The 18,873-nt window shown below is 41.7% G+C and overlaps 1 protein-coding gene across 5 annotated transcripts; it reads right to left on the reverse strand.

Annotated features, from left to right (window-relative positions):
- Window positions 1–296: 296 nt before the first annotated feature.
- Rnf34 (ring finger protein 34) lies at window positions 297–17,714 on the reverse strand. 5 transcript variants are annotated; one of them, XM_027949171.2, is made up of 7 exons: window positions 17,601–17,714; window positions 15,623–15,679; window positions 8,429–8,647; window positions 6,943–7,350; window positions 3,993–4,097; window positions 3,323–3,524; window positions 297–1,230 (listed from the first exon to the last, which is right to left on the reverse strand). In XM_027949171.2, exons 2-7 carry the CDS (start codon window positions 15,650–15,652, stop codon window positions 1,040–1,042), a joined length of 1,155 nt encoding a protein of 384 aa, XP_027804972.1. In that variant the 5' UTR covers window positions 15,653–15,679; window positions 17,601–17,714; the 3' UTR covers window positions 297–1,039. The 5 variants fall into 5 exon arrangements, with proteins under 5 accessions (XP_027804972.1, XP_027804973.1, XP_027804975.1 ...); XM_027949172.2 differs by lacking the exon at window positions 15,623–15,679; XM_027949174.2 differs by lacking the exon at window positions 8,429–8,647 and having other exon boundaries at window positions 17,601–17,713.
- Window positions 17,715–18,873: the final 1,159 nt, after the last annotated feature.

An 18,873-nucleotide genomic window follows, 5' to 3' on the forward strand; every position in this document is an offset into this window, starting at 1 on the left:
TTTTAACTGAGATTCTGTACAGTCCTTTAACTTCTCGGGCGCTATCTATCCAGTCTGATACTGAGAACTGCTGGAAACTACACAGCATCTAGCATAACACCCGATTTTAACAAACAGCTAAACAGTACTTGACCTTTCTGGTAAGTAAGCAGCAAAGATAAGCATTGCAATTTGTTATGACATCTTTGAAGGTGCACTCATTTATTCTGAAGAGGATGCTAGACCAGGTTGCAGATACCATTCAGACTGTATGCAAATGAATCAGGAACCGACTTGAGACGATGTAAACAAAAACATTTCCTTTAAATCTAATTTTATTCTTAATGTTGAAATTAGCTAGCAGGTAGCACTAAAAATACACCTTCACTATACAAAACAGTGTAAACTGATTACACATTAAGAAAAAAATCAAGCACACACACTCCTAATGTAAGAAGCTAGGCACAGCATAAAAAGCTGCACCTAAACAAAAATGGACATGTTTCATCTAAGGCCCTGACAGGTGACCAGAATGTCAGTTGTTCCCAATTATGTTTAAACCCAGAAATGGCAATAATGTGGAAACTTACATTCATCAAATATTAGCATTTAAAATATACATGACTAATAAACTGAACATTCAAAGGGGCCGCTGCTTAGCACGTTCCACATGAGCCACTGTGGACAGTGAGCTCACCTCACCCAAAGAGAACAGAAGTTTCCAACATAGGATCAAAAGGAAACAAGAATGGGGTAAGTATTCACCAGAGAGCAGGAGCTGATGCCCACGTGTCAACAGTCTGACTTCAACAACTAGCGCTCACGAGGGAAATGTGACAGAACCCCGTAAAACCTAGGAAGCTCGTGATCGCAGGCAGGCTCATGGCGCGGACCAATGTTTCTTCAACTTAGGATGAAACTTTATGCCCCCAATAAGTAGTGAAAATAATTTTTAAAAATAGCTTCTGCCTTTGAACAGTAAGTTTCCAGTCCCTTCTGTGCATTGAAATGTTTGGGATGGAGTTTGGGGGTGCGTGTCCCACTGGGGAGAACCTTGGTTTCAGGACTTGAACACGTGCACAGCTCGCACCACGTACTGGCGGCAGATGGGACACTCACTCATGCGCTTGCCGCACTTGGTGCAGGTGACCATGTGCCCACATTCCAGTAGGACACAATCGATGACAGCATCCATGCAGATGCGGCACAGACTGTCGTCTTCCTCGTCCTGCAGCTGCAGCCGCTCACCATCTGAAAGGCAACAGAGCTGGAGATGTGGACCAGGCCTCCTGCCCTGCTGCACTGCCCACCTGCTGAGTGACCATCGCAGGCCCGATACCAGCACAGTGCTGTACAAGAAACCATCCCTGACTTCTGTGTACTTTGGTTCTTTTCATTAGAAATCGCAGTGTCTACATCTCAAGGTTTTGTGTTTAGGGCCAGGTAAGATGCACAACGAATGTCAGCTACTTATTTCTATTTTATATCTTGGTGTAATTTAAGGTGTTTTCATAAGGACATATTGACTCTATACTTAGAAAAAAGAAACTTAAACCCCAGCCTGGCCTTCTATATGTGGCCCACCGGAGTCAGGCCACAATGGGTTTTCCCCCCTTTTTTGGTAGTACTGGCGATTAAGCCCAAAGCACTCTACCACCTGCTTCATCCCCAGTCCTTTATTTATTATTTTTTTAGTGGGTGGGGTGCTAGGGCCTTATGCATGTAAGGCAAGCACTCTACCAACTGAGCTATATTCCTCAGCCCCCCTTTTTATTTGTTAATACTTTATCTTACTTAATAGGGTCTAAGTTCCTCAGGCTGGCCTGAAACTCGCAGTCCTCCTGCCTCAGCCTCTCCAGTTGCTGAGATGACAGATATGCAACACCATGCACTTGACTAGGCGTCAGGCCACTTTGAAATTTCATCTCAGTAGAAAAAAAGAGCCTCTTTCCCCCGACTTCCCTTTATTTTCTTTTTAGTATTGGGGATTAAACCCAGGAATGCTTTACCAGTAAGCTACATCTCCTGTCTTGGCCTTAGAAATACTTTTTAAAAGTTTTTTTAGAATTTAACTTTTATTTTTACTTGTTTTTTATGTGGTACTGAGGATCAAACCCTGTGCCTCACCCATGTTAGGCAAGTGCTCTACCACTGAGCCACAACCCTAGAAATACTTTTGCCATTTTATTCTTGGGAGTCCATCTACCTAAAACAAGATGGACCTTTCTGGCTCCATGACCCATACTCAGGTTTTGAGAAAATCCAGGCTCTGAGTAAGAAAGGCAATGAATGAGTTTTAAAAAGTTAACCTCAGCTGAGATTTGACCCTACAGCTAGAAGTTTGGAGGCTTCCCTTTCTACAGGTCAGAGAGGCGAGGAATGGGAAACATGGTTAGAACAGAACCAGAATTCAAGCTTGAAGGACTGAAATATTTTGATTTAAGACAAATAAACTTCACAGCCTGCAATGTCAAGAGATCTTGTAATGTGGGGTCTTAGTTCATGGTCCATGACTGGTGTGGACCTACAGAGAAGATGTATAGCGTAAAATGGCAGATGAGCAGGCATCTGAGGACTCAGGTAAGATTGGAATCTGGGCCTTGGCCCCCTCTCCTGGGTAGGAAGGTTCCTTCCAACTCTTTACAACTTATGGGCCCAAGAAAGGAAATAGTCCAGCAGCAGGTTATGAGTACAGACTGTTTGGGTCAATCTTGGCATAAGTGGCGTCAAGACAGTCAAGCTAGGAAAGTCCCAGCTGTGCTCAAAACAAAATACGTGTCCACCAAACAGACTGACCTAGGGTTAAATTAAACAGTTAACCAAAAAAGACTCTTCAGCCACATGTCATGGTTTCCTACACCAAAAACTTGAGGGTGGGGCTTCCGCGCATGTCTACCAAGCACCGTGCAGGGATTTACACTGCCAGGATGCCATTCCTCAGCCAGCGGCCTCCAACCTCTAAAGCTTCTGTGGACTGGTTCCTGAGCCTGCCACTGTGGCACTGCCCTGGAAGTAGATGTGCCTAAAGACTTCCTGCCTATTCTGTACATAAACGTCAATGGATGCCATATCACAGCCAGGATTTAAGATTAACACTAAGATGACAAGAGTGATGAAAGGACCTTTCAAGTCAACAAATAATTTCTTGAACACACTTGGTAAGGGTGGTCTCAGAGCAACATCACATGATGAGCTTACTAACAATTCTATAAACAGGCTCATATAATTAATTCAGATTCAATAAAAAGTAAATAGTTTTCCCAAAACTAAATCTGACACAACCCCATTTTTTAAAGCCTAAGGAAAGATACTATAGGGGAAAAAAAAGAAAAAATAAACCTACATGACTTTTGGTTTTCTTCATTCTCTTTGTATAACCGGTTAACTTTCTCTACCAGTTCCCATTTTTCACAACAGCCAGAATAGTTGACAAAATTCCGAGCCAGGATTTCCTTCAGCTGGCGCACACTCATCCCCTCCACCTCTTCAAGGCTTGACAGGTCAGACAGCGAAGCTCTCACTCGCTTCTTGGAGAGCCCAAGGGTCTGAAATCAGAGTGTCCCATTACCTCTGTTCCCACGAGTCCAGACCCCTTTTACCAGACAATCCCCACTGGGGATTCCTAGACTTCTCAGAAGTCCTTGAAGGGTTTTAATGTACTGTCTTACATTCAAACCAGTGCTATCCTAGAGAAGTCTATATGGGCACCTGCCCTTCCTGCTGGCTCACAAATATTAGGAAAGCAATTTTTTTTTGGGGGGGGGGGGTTGTGCTGGATATCAAACCTAGGGCCTCAGGCATGCTAGGCAAGCAATGTACTATAACTATGTCCCCAGCCCTTGGGGAAAATTTTTTTGTTATTGTAGATGGACACAATATCTTTAATTGTACTTACTTATCGTTTTTAATGTGGTGCTGAGTGTTGAACCCAGGGCCTCACACATGTAAAGCAAGTGCTTTACCACTGAGCTACCACCATAGCCCCCAGGGAAAAATTTTATAAGTGGTCTCACCCGATCCTGCAAATTATTTTCTTCTTCTTCTTCCTCATCATCCTCGTCATCGTCATCATCATCATCATCGTCTTCTGTGTTTGCTGAAGCTATTTCACTTTGTACCTATACACATGATGCATCTGATTAGGTCAGGAATCATGTTTTCCTAACATTATCAACCCATATTTATCACTAGAGAAAAGCTTTCCACTGATCATCCTCAAGAATGATTCAAAATGGGCCTGGGCCTGGGCCTGATGGGGGCACTCCTGTAATGCTAGTGTTTCAGGGGCCTGAGGCAGGAGGATCACAAGTTCCAGGCCAGCCTCCATAATCTAGCAAGGAGGCCCAACGCAACTTAGACCCTATCTCACAATAAAAACAATACAGTACCCCTGGATTCCATCCTCAGTACTGAGGGGGGAAAAAAAAAAGGATGACCCAAATACCTTGCACACTCCACATCTTCTCTGGATCCTCAATGCTGCTGCCCCTCCCACAGAGTTGGGCCCCACATGACTAAAGAATTTACTTTCCAGGTTGGGGCTGGGGCTCAGTGGTAGAGAGCTTGCCTAGCATGTGTAAGACACTGGGTTCAATCCTCAGCACCACATAAAAATAATAAAATAAAGGTATTGTGTCCAAGTACAACTAAAAAATATTAAGAAGAATTTATATTCCATCAAGTTATGTGGAAACAAATTCGTGGGGAGGGGGGAGGGAGGGGGAGAATTTGTAATAAAACCAAAGGACTAATTCCCTGAGAAACATCCCATCATGGAATGCCAAAGCCACCAAGGATAAGGGGTAGCACTACAAGATGCAAAAGGCTAGTTTAACTGAACAAAGAAAGCTAATTTGACCAGGATCCGCCCCAATGTCATAAGCATCCAATTTGAAAGGTCTCAATCCTACTAAGTCACACTTCTAATTCCAAAGAAGGCTTTCTAATATGCTTCAGAGTGTTTGTGCTGGTTCTAGTTTTTAAAAATCCTCAACAATCAGTCTGCTTTAAGGAAAACAGAAATCCCTTTAATTTTGATCATATGCCTTTCAAAACTTTTTTGTTTTTTGTTTGTTTAGAGTAGATGGATACAATACCTTTAATTACTTACTTTTATGTGGTGCCAAGGATTGTACCCAGTGCCTCACATGTGCTAGGCAAGCGCTCTGCCACTGAGCCCCAGCCCTATTCTTGAACACTGAGGTTCGACCACTAAGCTATACCTTCAGGCCTTTTTTTTTTTTTTTAAAGACAGGGTGTCTCACTAAGTTACTGAGGCTGACCTGGATCTTGCCATTGTCTTCCTCCTGCATCAGTCCTCCAGGCTACTGGGATTACAGGCACGTGCCACTACACATTGCACATCTTTTCTCTCAATATATTTCGACCACAGTTCTACAATAGTCTAGGTCAATTCCCAATTGACTGACTCATAGGTACTATACTGTAGCATCCAACCACCCACATCTCCCAAATGGCATCTTATTCCCAAAAAGGATACAAAAGTCTTATTATGCCAGTTCTTATTTGAGAAAATAATAAAATCTCTCAGCTTGGACTTATTTTTGAGTAAAATACAGATGAAAAAATCTACTTTTAATAACCCCTTTCTTGCTGGGTGTGGTGTCACACACCTGTAATCCCAGCAGCTCAGGAAGCTGAGGCAGGAAGATCACAAATTCAAAGCCAGACTCAGCAAAAGCAAAGTGCTAAGCAACTCAGTGAGACCCTGTCACTGGGGATGTGGCTCAGTGGTAGCGCACTTGCCTCGCATGCATGAGGTCCTGGGTTCGATACTCAGCACCACATAAAATAAATAAATAAAACAAATATTGTGTCCATCTACAACAGGGGATATAGCTCAGTTGGTAGAGTGCTTGACTCACATGCACTCACATGTACAGGTCCTGGGTTCAATCCTCAGCACAAAAACAACAAAAAAGGTTAAAAAAAAAATAGGTCTGGGGATACGTCTCAGTGATCAAGTACCCGAGTACAATCACCAGTACCCCTCACCCCCCCAAAAAAAACAAAACAAAAACCCCTTTCTTCAGGGATGAAAATTAAATGTGGAAAAAAATCATTTTATTTTCGGAGATTTTTGAAAAATGTCTTCATAAGTTGCCCAGGCTAGCCTCTAGCCTCAACCTCCCAATCATCCTGCCTCAGTCTCCCAAGTAGCAGAATTATAGGTGAATGTTACTATGCCGGGCTTAATTCAACATTTTATAATCACTCACACACCAGGGAATATCCACTACAAGTCTTTACATGTTATTCAACCAGGATGTTCAAGAATCTCATTGGGATAATATTCAAATTAAAATTAGCAAATAACTACATTTTTCTACTTAGATGGCTCTTTCAGTATCTAAACTAGGAACAATTTCACTAATGTCAAGAGAGGGGGCATCAGATTAATTTACTGTACTGATTATTTCTATGGTTACTGACACTTATACAAATAGTCATGCAAATATGTACATGCTGCTTTTTCAGTCATCACTTGTGTGTGTGTGTGTGTGTGTCTGGCATTGGGGATTGAACACTGGGCATTCTACCACTTAGCTACACCCCCAGCCCTTTTTTATTTTATATTTTGAGATAAGGTGCCCAGGTTGGTCTAAATTTGCAATCCTCCTGCCTTGGCCTCCAGTGTAGCTGGAATGACCTAGGTATGCCGCCATGCCCAGCTTCTGTCAGTACTATTTAGTGCTGAAGTAAGGTCAAGAAATCCACGAGCTATTTTTGGACTCTCCAGGCAGTGGACCCTGGGGCCACCCTGTATCTACACAAAAGACCACATGCAGCGGGAGAGGCTGCAAGTGCCAATTCAGCTGGGTGCGGAAACACTGCTCCAAATCCTAACTTCCGGTTTATCTGAAGTCATCAGGCACTAAAGGCCACCAAATATGGCCAAGAGTAAGCATGCAGGGACCCCAGCAATCTATCACCCTCTCGTACCTGTGCCAGTGCTCCAGATCTGGAGGTGCCGTCTCCATCCATAAGCTCCCCCTGAAAGGAAGACACGGTAGCAGAGGGGGCGGTGTAGTTTGAAAAAAATGACTGTGTAAAAAAGCTAGAAGTCTGGGACTGTGAAGAATTCAGACTGCTTGTGTCCAGGTCATCCTCAGAGCCTAGTCCATGGTGGCACAGTACTAGATCTACCAAGTCTTCCTTCTCTCGACAAGTATCTATTGGTATGTTTCTAAGAATGAGATACTGCCGAAGATCCTTCACTTTTAGTCGCATCAACTGAGGGCGCTGGAAGGCCGTCTCTTGTAATAAGTGACAAGTAGAACATCTACGGTGATTTTCTTGCGGGACTGAACAAACGGAGCAAAAATCCTTCTTGCAGTCACAACACACATGCTGAAGAGACAGAAGGGAAGCATTTAATGATAGCAAGATACAAGCTATTATGAAAACCATGCCTTATTCTTGCCTTTATTAAAATTTAAATTTTAGTTCTTATGAAATCCCCTGTGGCACCATTTTCACAGGAATTTTAATGTTCCAAAAGCCACAAAAATCAACACGGTCGATGCCAAGGCAGTCTAGATTCAGTGAAGTTCAAATACTGCACTTTAAGGAAAACAGACACTCTTGTGTTAATGAATTAAAACCTTCCCGCCCCTTGGTGCAAACATGTAATTAGCAGAACACAGCTGACTTGAACCACATGGAGTGCACAGCCACACACTCTGCCTGGTCTCCCATGTGAAGGACTTCCTCACTTCAAGATGAGGAAAAAAGAATCCCACAGAGAATGAAGAGAAAGGCAACCAATCTTTCCAAGTCAATTCAAGAGAGGACCCACTAATCCAGGAACCTGTCACCTACGTGGCCTTAATCACAACCCACACCAATGCCCTAGAGAACTTCACAGACTCAGCTGTAGCCACTTCTGCCTGGTGCACTGTTCTCATAAGCTAACAGTTTTTTGTCTGCATATTCAAAAGATTGAAATGAAGATCAAAGAAAAGTGAAAAGAGCTGAATTTAAGCCCATTTTATGTTTAGCCTCTAAACAGCACTTAGCTTATTACACTCATTTCTTCGTGTGAGTTAAGAGCATGGTTAGAGACAAATTTTTTGAAACTTGAGATCGGAATTACAGTAAATCATCTCTGAATGAAACTGCAGATTAATTAAATCTCTTGCTTCAAAAAAATAAGTGTCATCAGGAAGAATGAAATGGTACAAACAGGTCAAAGTTCAGACAAAAGGATGCCTGACAATGTGACACATAACAATGTCTATGTAGAACACTCGACAGAAATATAATCCCTGACTGCATACCTCTCTAAATGGGAAAAAAAAAAAAAAAAATCAATGGGACCAAGTTTTCATATTTTTATAAGAAAAAAAATTCATTACCTATTCAAAATAAACTATGATTAATAATTCTTATCCCATATGTCTTGTATGTAACAAGTCATCCAACTCACCTTCTTTCTAAAGACTGAAAATGAAAGTCCACAGGCTTTGCAAACTATATTAGGCCCTTCCGGAGTTGCTGGTGGGTAGGTGGAAAAATCAGAGTTTGGTGTAAATCTGAAAGGACCAGTGCCTCCTGCAAATCCTGACTGCTGGCCCCTGACAGCTCCGGTTCCCATGACTTCATTCAGCAGCCCACAGCACGAAGCCCACATAGATGTGGCACCCGCCTGAAAAGGAACACAAGTGCCACAGTTTAAAGCTAAGTGGAACCTGGGCTGTCTGGGATCCCCAGGGAATGCCACTCTGGTGGGGTAACTAACACAGTTCTCACATCTAGAGATGAGCATCTCTAATCTGAAATTTTGAAATCACCAACGTGATGCTCAAGAAGTTTCAGATTTTGAATTTTCTAATAAGAGATGCTCATAGGATTTTTGAATAGGAGACACTTAACAGGTGAAGCCTCCAGAGACAACACCAAAATCTGAAAGACTTTCAATCCCAAGCATTTTGGATAAGAGAAGCTCAACCTGCATTCCTCTAGGCACCAAAATTTCAAGCTATTTGGAAAGATAATCTTCTGGTATTACCAAAGAATATTTGGCATTGAAAACACTCAGATCTTGTTAAATAAAAAGAAAATAGGGAGCTACAGTCATGGCTGAGAGGTAGAGTGCTTGCCTAGCATGTGTGAAGCTCTGTCTGTGTTTGATCCTCAACACCACATAAAAATAAAGGTATTGTGTCCAATACCTTTATTTTAAAAAATATTTTAAAAAATAATAAAAGAAAAAAGTAAGCCCTGTTAAAACTATTGAAAACATATTGTTTTTAAAAAATTCAAATTGCACATAATTTTGGGAGAAAGGAGGGAATACACCTGCAGAACTGCCACTGGGCAAATTTCACTTCATTATAGAAGTCAAAAGAAGCAAAGTCTTCAGGAAGCTTTAGCCTCCTGCTAATATAGCTACTGATGAGCTAGGAGGCCTATTTGCTTTTATCCCCCTTCTCATTCCCCTATGATGTTTCCTTGACCACAACCTTCTTTCTCCCAAGGACTCTAGTTCCATATGGCTGACACCTGTGCAAAAGGTTTCTTTGTATTCCCTCTTTACAGGCAATGTAACATTATTTAAATTTTGCACACTATTAAGTGGTTCAAATTGTTTTCTTGTAAAGAACAATTAAGGTAAAAGAGATCATGATTTAACAGGTGAAAACCTCAATGAAACTCCCTTTTAAAGGCAGTACTTCTAAAAAGTCATACTTCACCCTTTCTACCAGAGACAATCTTACAAGTTAAGGAAGGATATAATGTTCAAACTATGTTAATGAGAATGATCATCAAAATTCTTCAGGCTAGGGCTGGGGATGCGGCTCAAGCGGTAGCACGCTTGCCTGGCATGCATGCTGCCCAGGTTCGATCCTCAGCACCACATACAAAAACAAAGATGTTGTGTCCGCCAAAAAACTAAAATATATATATATATATATATATATATATATATATATATATATATATATATATATATATATATATATAAATTCTCTCTGTCTCAAAAAAAAAATTCTTCAGGCTAAAAACGTTTTTTTTATCTACACAGATCTAGTGAAGGGAACAGAGAATTTATTTGGGGAAAACAGGTGGAATCTCTGTGTAGAGGTCAGTATTAGAAGGTAACAATGTTGTCCCATTCCTCATATTTCTACAAGAATATGGGAATTTCCTCTACATCCCCAAAAAGAAAATAACAAAAAAGAATACTTTTAACTCCCCTCAGCCATCTCCAGATTTAAAAACAAAAAAGCCCAAGACAACCTCCAGAATATCCCAGGCAGGAGTATGTTGCTCTAACCCAATACTCAGTGCAGTGTAGATGTACTTTACTGCTGTTAGCCAAAGACATCACAGAATAAAAGAAGAAGCTGGGCACAGTGTGGAATCCCAGCAGCTTGGAAGGCTGAGGCAGGAGGATTGCTAGTTCAAAGCCAGCCTCAGTAAAAGCAAGGTGCTGAGGAATTCAGTGAGACGCTCTCTCTAAATAAAATACAAAATAGGGCTGGGGATGCGGCTCAGTGGTTGAGTGCCCCCCAAGTTCAATCCCTGGTACAAAAGGGGGTCGGGGAGAAGGAGAAAAAACAACACTGGAAAATATAGGTTGCAGCCTCATTAGGATCTGTGAATTTAAATTTGGACAAAATAGACCAATAATAAGTCATACATTAAGAGCATACTCTTAGGGCTGGAGTTGTGGCTCAAGCGGTAGCGCGCTCGCCTGGCATGCATGCGGCCCAGGTTCGATCCTCAGCACCACATACAAACAAAGATGTTGTGTCTGCCGAAAACTAAAAAATAAATATTAAAAATTATCTCTTAAAAAAAATTAAAAATTGAAAAAAAAAAGAGCATACTCTTAGAATACTGAAAGGTATCCATGTATGCACGGCTCTCATCTTCAAAGTAGCATTTGCAACACTCCAACCTTCTTGATAGTTCAGAAATTTGAAACGGAGGCCCCAATCACCAGTTTTATGTGAAATACCTTTCTTTACCGTTAAGTGTGTTTGAAAAACTTATTTCCACTTCCCTATTAAACCCCATTTTACTGGCATCCTGGTGTGGTAATGGAAGTAATTTCATTAGTGATTTGACCTCCCCAACTCTGGAGTAGTTTTAGTCCTGTACCTCAGGGACTGGTCACTGCCTCTTGGTAAGAACTGCCTAAGGCTATGAAACTGCCCTAAGACAGGGAGAGGTTTTCCATCTTGGCTGCATGGACTCATCAAGGGATCCTTTAAAAAATCCTGATGCCTGGGTCTCAGTCCTAGAGACTGATTTTGCTGGTCTGAGGTTCATCCTGGGCCAAAAAAAAAAAACCTAAGCAGGTGATTTTGATATACAGCCAAAGTTAAAAGGTCAAAAGCTGGGACTGGGGCACGGTGGTACAGCGCTTGCCTCACATGTGTGAAACACAGGGTTTGATCCTCAGCACCACATAAAAATAAATAAAGGTATTATATCAATCTACAACTAAAAAAAAAAAAATTAAAGTCAAGGATATTCAGTCTAAAGATTTCTCCTTCCTGCTTATACTATTTCCACTGGAAAATCACCATCCACAGACTACTGAACAAAAGGGGCCACAGGTACTTCTGAAGCCTGTGCCTCTACCTTTCTGAGACAAATACCTCAGCCATGCCTGCAGTCCAGTTTCCCCCCGTCCATGCAGAAATGCTCAGCTTTTTTAACTTAATCTGATTAAGTTAGTTCCTTTCCCCTCTTACTTTTGCTGAAAATTGGTGATTTTCTTCATTTAACTCACTCTTTACCCAAGCTTTTGTTTCCTAACACTCATGCATGTTTTGGCGTATGAAATCTGCACTATAGAGAGAAAGTGTGACTTTCAGGGTGTGTCAAAAGCAGCCATTGGCAGGCATGGTGATGCTTTCCTACAATTCCAGCTACTCAGGAAGCTAAGGCAGAAGGATCACATCCTGGGCAACTCAACAAGACCCTGTGGTAAAAATAAAAAAGGGCAAAAGATATAGCTTGGTAGTAAAGCAGCCCTGAGCACAATCCTACTGTTTAAACTATTTTTTGTCCTTCATCGTTAAGTAGTTAAGAATCCACCCAAAAGAAAAATATTCCCAGGCTTGAACTCATCTACCTGGCTCCCCTTTAAATGTTTCATTTTTCCAGGCACAGTGATGCACACTTGTAATCACAGCAACTCCGGAGGCTAAGACAAGAAGATTGCAAGTTCAAGGACAGCCTCAGGAACTGAGTTCCTGTTTCAAAATAAAACAAAATGAGCCGGGCGCAGGCACATGTCTATAATCCCAGTAACTTGGGAGGCTGAAGCAGGAGGATGGCAAATTCAATACAGCGAGACCCTAAATAACTTAGCAAGACCCTGTCTTAAAATAAAATATATTTTTTAAAAGGGCTGATGATAAGGGGCTGGGGATGTGGCTCAAGCCGTAGCGCACTCGCCTGGCATGCGCGCGGCCCGGGTTCCATCCTCAGCACCACATACAAACAAAGATGTTGTGTCCGCCGAAAACTGAAAAATAAATATTAAAAAAAAAAAAGGGCTGATGATGGGGGCTCAGTGGTTAAGTGCCTCTGGGTTCAATCCCTGGCACCAACAAATAAACAAAAAAGGGTAAGGGTTGTGGCTCAGTGGTAGAGCACTCTGAGTTCAATTCTCACTACAAAAAAAAAAAAAAAAAATTACTATTCTATTTGTGAAGCCAAAGTCGGGGTTGGGCAGGGGGTTGGGGGAGAATGAAGGAATTTTGGATTTGGAAGGGGGGAGTGAGGTGAGGGGTGGGGCAGTAAGGATGGGAAGGACAGTAGAATGAGACAGACATTATTACCCTATCTACACCAACCCATAAATACTGTGTGTGACTCAGCACCATGCACAGACATGGAAGTCATGCTCCATTTGTGTACAATGTGTCAAATGCATTGTACTGTCCTATATAACTAATTAGAACAAATAAAAATAATAATAATTTTAAAAGAGTATTAAAAAAAACCAAAATCAGGATCACTAGAAATTAAGTCTTGATTGGGACTCACATGCCCTACTCAGGGCCATGGTTGACAGCAGGGCTATATAGGCTACATCACGAGTCCAAGATGTTAGAACAGCAATCTACAGAGATGCTAAATTCCCTCCCTTGACTATGAATGTAGTTTGAAACATAATATTTTATGCCTGGCACAAAATCCCAACCTCAGGGAATTTAGCTGTGTTTGCAGCTTATTTCCTATCTAAACCATTTGACCAAAATTGGTCCTGATAGATCAGTCATGAGACCATGGTTTCCTGTCTTGTGCATCAGTTAAGAACCAGACATCATTTAAAAACTTACATAGTTTGTAGTAAGAAATTCTAAAACCCACCTGAAGTGCCCCTAACAATTAGTTTTCTTTATGTTATTCTAGCATCCAATGACATTTCTGGCCTTTTTTTTTTTTTTCCAAAGCCCAGGCACCAAGATTTTAAAGCAGCTCATACCCATAACTCCCAATGTGAACAAAGAAACAAATGGAAATTAAAATGTTTGCTTTTGTACTGAAAACACCAATTGGAGAACATGACTTCAGCTGTGCAGCCAACTAACTGGTCTTAATATGCCTTTTAGCCACTGGCATAATTAATCAAGGGCAGCTTAACACCTAGCTAGCTGATGGAAACCAAAATGTCATCTTCTCTCAGAGGGCAGATGTGAGCTCATCCTGAATGTACTGAGCCAAGCATACTTAGTCCTTCACTCAAATTCACCAACATCAAAGTTCCTCTATATTCTCCAGGTAGCAGGAAGGCTAAAAGTGTTCACAAACTGTCCTACCCCTCTGCAGGAGCAAAAGGAAGGTACTACCTACAAGCCCATATAATTTGGATGAAGGTGACAGTTGCCAGCACTGTGGTTTCCACAACAATAGACCACCAATGTTATAAGTACTCTCTCAGGTTCATTAGACTCAAACAATACAAACTCATTCTGAATCATTATTTCAGTCAACTAAACCAAGAGGAAATATGTTCTGTTTGTTTATAAGAGCAATAGCCCAGCCCTCTTTGTGGCAGAGTGCCAGTTTTCAAATGGCCTCAGGTTCTGCAGTTTTTGATTGTGTGCATGATCTAATGTCCTTTTAGAATCCATGTAAAAATATTTCAAAATAATCTAAAGAATTAACTGAAGTTTACTACAAATTTTGGATCCTATTCTCAATTGCATTAGCATAGGAGCCCTTTTAATGATTCCATCAAATGTAATACTAACCACCCAGACTATTTAGAATAAAGAATTAGAAAAAAGATGGTAGGTTCCATGAAGACTGACACTGGAGGGAGGACACATGCACAGAGGGCAGGGAAAGTTAGGTATAAAAACAAAATAATCTAAGTCATTTGTTTTTGATTAAGTAAACAACAGTAATAATGTACTACTTTGCTTACGAAAATTCTAAATCTAAATGCAGTAATATTTTTACAGTTATCTTAAAAATGAACATAAAAGTTTCATATTCAGGAATATTAATTTTCTCAGCTATTATTAAGAACTCATTAACTATGGGTTCTGTTTTAAATTCTGGACAACTTTTAATTTTCTAAAGTTCAGTGAATGCACTTGTGTTAAAAAATAAGAAAAAGATGTTTCAAATCTTTGAACCAGTGATATAAAAGAACACATTTTATAGTTTAAATTTCAGGACAGTTAAACCTACCTAGAGAAGTTAAAAAGAAACAGAAAAAAAGTAGTTGAGATAAACAAAATCTTTACCCTATTTAGAGCCACTTGAGAAACATAGTCCTTAGAATGTAAAAGGACTTCTTACTCAAATTGCTGCTTCAAATGAAATACAACACATAGGAACTCCGCCTTTTTAACAATAAAATATCCAACCCTATACCACAAAAAAAAAAAAAATGCTATATCCTAAAACAGATGTTGGCCTTTAAAATGTAATATTTGTAGGCAAGATATTGGTCAAGTTGATAGATTTTTTTTAATGGTAAAGCATGTATAAACCATAAATGTTGCCTTCCTCATGTTGGGTTTTTGTCTTTTAAAACAGTACACTTGACCCTTAGCACCACTCCCCCTCCTTTCAGAGAAAAAAAAAAAAAAAAAAACAGGAAATTACAGTTAGTAGATTACTTTATCCTTGACAACTCATTTTGAGCTAGGAATAATGAATGTGATTAGCACAATTAAGGATGAGATCAATATAAACTTGGAAACACAGAAAGGAGAAGCAAAATCAAATTAACATATGACACCAATTTAGATTTTTAAAACAATCCATTGTGGGGAGGTAAGCAGATGAATTCTAGAGTTAAACAGTTACTTACATGTAAGAAGTAAACTGATGCCAAAACATCAGTTTCTAAACAAATCAAAAAAATAAAAGAATACATGCATTCCACATATTCCTGGGATTGAATGAAGATGTATTTATCTAGTCACTTAGCTTTTGAAGTAACTTTAATCCTAACTCAAATTATGTGCTTACATGTGGGGGGGGCTGGGGTTGTGGCTCAGCGGTAGAGCGCTCGCCTAGCACATGCCAGGCTGTGGTTCAATCCTCAGCACCACATATAAATAAATAAATTAACTAAATAAAGATATTGTGTCCAACTACAACTAAAAAAATAAATAAATACAAAGTATTTGCTTACATGAATATTCATGTTACCATTCCATGACATCAGGAGTCACTGGTCTTTCCCAGAAATCTACAGATAATAATATCCACAATTACACAGTTTCAATAATTTAAGGAAAAAAAAAAAAGTCCAATCCTAAATTTTGTAAATCCAGTTTCACAAAACAAAAAATGAAAGCTAGATTCCTATCATCTTGCATAGATATATAACTACCCAAGTTTGCAATGTGCTTCAGAAAATATCTTTTCTACGTTTCCAAATGCCATTTAACTGATTCTAAAAATTTCCACCTAGCAGTATCTTCCACTTAAGTTCAAAAACACTTGTTTTTAAAGAACATACTTAAAAATTTCAACACTGGGCCTATTCCTAATTCTCCTTCCATATCTATCTAGTTCCTTGAGAGGGCACAAACTTAACATTAGGTGGGCTGGTGTTGTAGCTCACTGGTAGAGCACTTGCCTAGTATGTGTGAGAAACTGGGTTGGATTCTCAGCACCACATATCAAATAAAATAAACATCAACAACTAAAAAAATATTAAAAATAAAAACTTTACATTAACAAGTCAATGATATTTTTGAGGTATATGTATGAGACCCCTGATTTATTATTGTCTTTTTTCCCTGCTTTGATTTTAAATCTTAACAGTAAGATAATGATTTTCAGGAAATAAAATATATCTAGATATTTTAATAGGTATCTGAAGTTGAAATATTTTATAACTAAAATGGGAATTATAAATACTCTTATAATATCTTCATACCTCAAGGCACAGTTCAAAAGTTACCTATTCCAAAAATCTTGTTTCCTGCAGTCAGAGGTATCTTTTCCTGCCTCTGAGTTGAGTTTTGTTTTGTTTTGGCGGGGGGGGGGGGGGGGGGGGGGGGGGGGGGGGAGATAACTTAGATCATTCTGCCTTGAAATGTAATTAGCTGCCAAGCGAATGTCTTTTCCCTTTCGATTGGCAAAATCCTTCTTTACTAAGGATGAGACTGTATTTTGAAATATTCCTATTCACCATATCTTCCTCTTGGCCAAAACAGAGAGTGTTCAACAAAATATTTACTGAATGTCCCTACCCACTTGTCCCTATCCCTTTTCAATCTTCCACAGTAAAACTTCGAGGCTTTATGAAGGTAGTTAACCTAACAAACAGCTCACTGTTATTTTCTTTACCCACATCAAGCACAGTTCATTGAGATTAATGAAACCGTCCATGTCTGGAAGCGTATCACCACCTTATGACTCATCCCACTTCATCTGAGTTCGTTAAATAAATCAATACCTGAATTGATCGCTATATGGAGAAGCCCTTTAGAACTCTCAGCGACCAAGTTGAGAGAATCGTCTCTGAAAAGTAGGCCAGAATTTCCCCTCTGCCCCCTTTTCTTAAACTTCTCATCAGTGATGCTCCCACGCTCTCACTCCCACCTGGGAGAAAAGCTGTCAAATTACTTGCTGCGTACCTAGTGGCAATGCAGCCACATCTACCTTGCTGGCGCTCCAGGTCACCGTCCCAACGTTAAGCCTACCAAGAACTCCTTGAGGGTGGGATCCCCTACCCCAGGCATTTCTAGCCTGTAAGCCTGGCCCCAGCCTCCTCACTCCCGGCACTCTTTTTCCTTTTGGTCCCGTGAGGTTCCCGACATTTGGGTTAGTTCAAGGACTCGGGGAGGGAGAGGGCATGCAGTGGGCAAAGCCACGGAGGGCTGAAGCGAGCACTACTGGTCCTGCCTCCTGCCCCCAAAGAAAGCCCTTCTCTGCGCTGGGCCCACACGGCCTCTCCCGGCTCCTTAAGGCTCGCTCATGCGAGCTCGAGGGTCCGGGAGACCAGGCTCCAACCCAGGGCCCCAGTCGCCGGCCGGCGACCACCCTCCGCAGAGGTCTCCAAGGAGCCGGTGGGGTACCCGCTAAAGCAGAAAGTAAGGAGGCCCTCCTCTCGTACAGGAGGGGCGAGGAGGGCCTGCCCAGCTCCACCAACCGCTCACCTTCATGGCAGCGAACGCCTCGGCTCGGTCGGCGCTCCCGGGGAACTCAACACCATAGCAGCTCCTCGAAGAGCCGACCTCCTTCCTCCTAGGCGGTGATTACGCCGCCTCCCGAGGCGACCTAGCGTCCGAACGTAAGGGGCGTGGTCACGCTCGCCGCACGCCCCGGGAAGAAAGCTGAGCGGCGGCCTTGTTGACCAATAGAAAGCCAAAGCTAGGGGGGCCGGTCAACAGAGCCAATGAAGGGTCAGGGAGGGGTGGGGCCTCCAGCGCAGGCGGGCGGACCCAGGAGGACTCTGCTCCGTCCTAAGCCCAGATGGGCGAGTGTGGGCGTGGCGGAAGGGGTTTTCCATACCCTCCTTCTTAGGAGACTGAAATGGAAGTTAACGTCACCTGAGGGCCCTGCTTTTGCAGAGTGGGCTTTCTGGAGTGGGTGGGTCAAGTTTACGGGGCGCGGAGGGCTGAAAGGGCTGTGGTGAATATGAAAACGCCTAAGGTTGGAAGGCTTTTGTTAAAACCTCAGAGCAAGGCCTCAGGTCTTCCTCCCACTCCTCCTGCCTGACCTGCTGAGGCAGGAATTGGGCGGATCAAGGAGGCCAATTTGAGTTGGGGAAGTTGGGGGAGACTGTACTCTGAGGGATTGAAATGTTAATTCCTTCTGTGCTCTTCCTCCACCCTTATCAAGAACCTGCCCCTGCTCCTACCTGTTACTAAGGTAACCAGTCCCAGGAATGGCCCCTCCCTACAGAGAGTGATAAAAGTTGTTAATTAATGTGTCCTGGGCTGCTCCACCCTGTCCTTCCCACTTGTTTCACACCTTTTGGCCATCTCACGGAGCATTTGCTGGGCCTAGTTATGTACACCGAAGGAAAAAGATAAGGGGAAGAGAGCAGGAGAACAAAGGAAGCCTAAGACACATACCAAGGGCAGAACACTTCGGTTCTGGGGATACCAGCTATGGCCCTCTTCTCCCTCCCAGGAGAGGTGTTTGTTACCCCTTTTTAAATAAACCCTGATTTATGTGCTTGCCTGGGGTACTTCTCTATTGTTCTCAAATTTCAACACCTGAGGGAGCAGAACTGTCACTGATAACTGGTGGTAACACTGCCTTGTTGTTACCGCTGTTTACCAATCCTTACTTCCCAAATGCTCAAGTATAATATGAGAGAAGCACTGGAGGCAAGTGTAGAGTGGAAAGTGGAAGGCTTTATTAAAGGGTAGCAGAAAAGACCGCCCCCCCGCCCCAGGAAGAAGGGGACCGGAAAGGAGGAAT

This window comes from Marmota flaviventris, chromosome 1 (genome assembly GCF_047511675.1).
Source record: "Marmota flaviventris isolate mMarFla1 chromosome 1, mMarFla1.hap1, whole genome shotgun sequence".
Classification (NCBI taxonomy): Eukaryota; Metazoa; Chordata; class Mammalia; order Rodentia; family Sciuridae; genus Marmota; species Marmota flaviventris.